This window comes from Trichoplusia ni (genome assembly GCF_003590095.1).
Source record: "Trichoplusia ni isolate ovarian cell line Hi5 chromosome 25 unlocalized genomic scaffold, tn1 tig00001041_group24, whole genome shotgun sequence".
NCBI lineage: Eukaryota > Metazoa > Arthropoda > Insecta > Lepidoptera > Noctuidae > Trichoplusia > Trichoplusia ni.
Genome location: NW_020799901.1, coordinates 1 through 1,268, shown reverse-complemented (window position 1 = coordinate 1,268; position 1,268 = coordinate 1). Strand labels below are relative to the sequence as shown.

Genomic DNA, 1,268 nt, shown 5'->3' with positions numbered 1-1,268 from the left:
ACAAAATGTCTTCAAATGCAATGACTCTTATCGAAAAATTAAGTGGTCGAGATAATTATAATACATGGAGATTTGCTGTGATGACGTATTTACAACATGAAGACCTCTGGTGCTGTATCGAAAATAAAGGCGAATCTGTTGATTCAAAGCTCGACCTGAAAGCAAAGGCAAAGATTATATTGTTGGTTGACTCAGTGAATTACGTACATATACAAGAGGCAAAAACGGCAAAAGAAGTGTGGACCAATTTACAAAAAGCTTTTGACGACAAAGGGTTGACAAGACGCGTGGGCTTATTGAGAGATATGATTACAACGACGTTAGAAAATTGTCAAAATGTTGAAGATTACGTTAACAGAATAATGAGTGCAGCACATAAACTTCGAAACATATCATTTGACATCAATGATGAGTGGCTGGGTACATTGCTCCTTGCTGGATTACCCGAAGTCTACAAGCCAATGATTATGGCCCTCGAAAGTTCTGGTGTGCCGATTACAGCAGACTCTGTAAAGACTAAGCTCTTACAAGAAATAAAGAGCTCCGAGTCAGTTGCATTATATGCAAGTAAGCCAAGTAAATATAAACAAAAGGACTCTGATAGTTCTCCGAAGTTTAACAAAGGGCCCCGTTGTTTCAAATGCAACCGTTATGGTCACATAAGTAAAAATTGCAGAACAAAGAAAAAGGACCAAGGCAAAGAAACTGGATATGTCGCTGTGTTCTCGGCATCCGCTGCAGCAAGTGACAGTAAGAGCTGGTTTGTTGATTCAGGAGCGTCCATGCATATGACAATGAGGCAGGACTGGCTATACGATGAATCATCACCTCCAATTACAAGCATCCGTATTGCTGATGATAAAATGCTTAAAGTGAAGAGCTGTGGAAAAATTGATCTGCCTATATGTAATAGTGAAGGACAAACACAAACCATACAAGTAACCAATGTTTGTATGTCCCTGAGTTAGCAAGCAATCTTCTCTCCGTGAGTCAGCTGATAAAGAAAGAATGTTCTGTACAGTTTAGTAACGACGGCTGTAAAATATTCAACAAATCTCAAAAGGAAGTAGTAGCTTGTGAATTAGTGAATAATATGTATCGTCTGAAACTTAAGTAGTGCACAAGCATATGCATGTCATTCAAAGGAAAGTGACAGCTACTTATGGCATCAAAGGATGGCTCATCTCAATATGACTGATCTGAACAAACTCTCCAAATGTGCAGAAGGTGTCAAGCTTACCGACAATAAGCTGGATATGATATGTGAA

The 1,268-nt window shown here is 38.9% G+C and overlaps 1 protein-coding gene across 1 annotated transcript; it reads left to right on the top strand.

Annotated features, from left to right (window-relative positions):
* Positions 1-362: 362 nt before the first annotated feature.
* On the top strand, positions 363-938 carry LOC113506787 (the record flags this gene model as incomplete). The annotated part of the gene is made up of 1 exon (XM_026889626.1): positions 363-938. A coding segment is annotated over exon 1 (576 nt), but the record flags the coding sequence as incomplete, so codon positions are not given.
* Between the last annotated feature and the right edge of the window lie 330 nt (positions 939-1,268).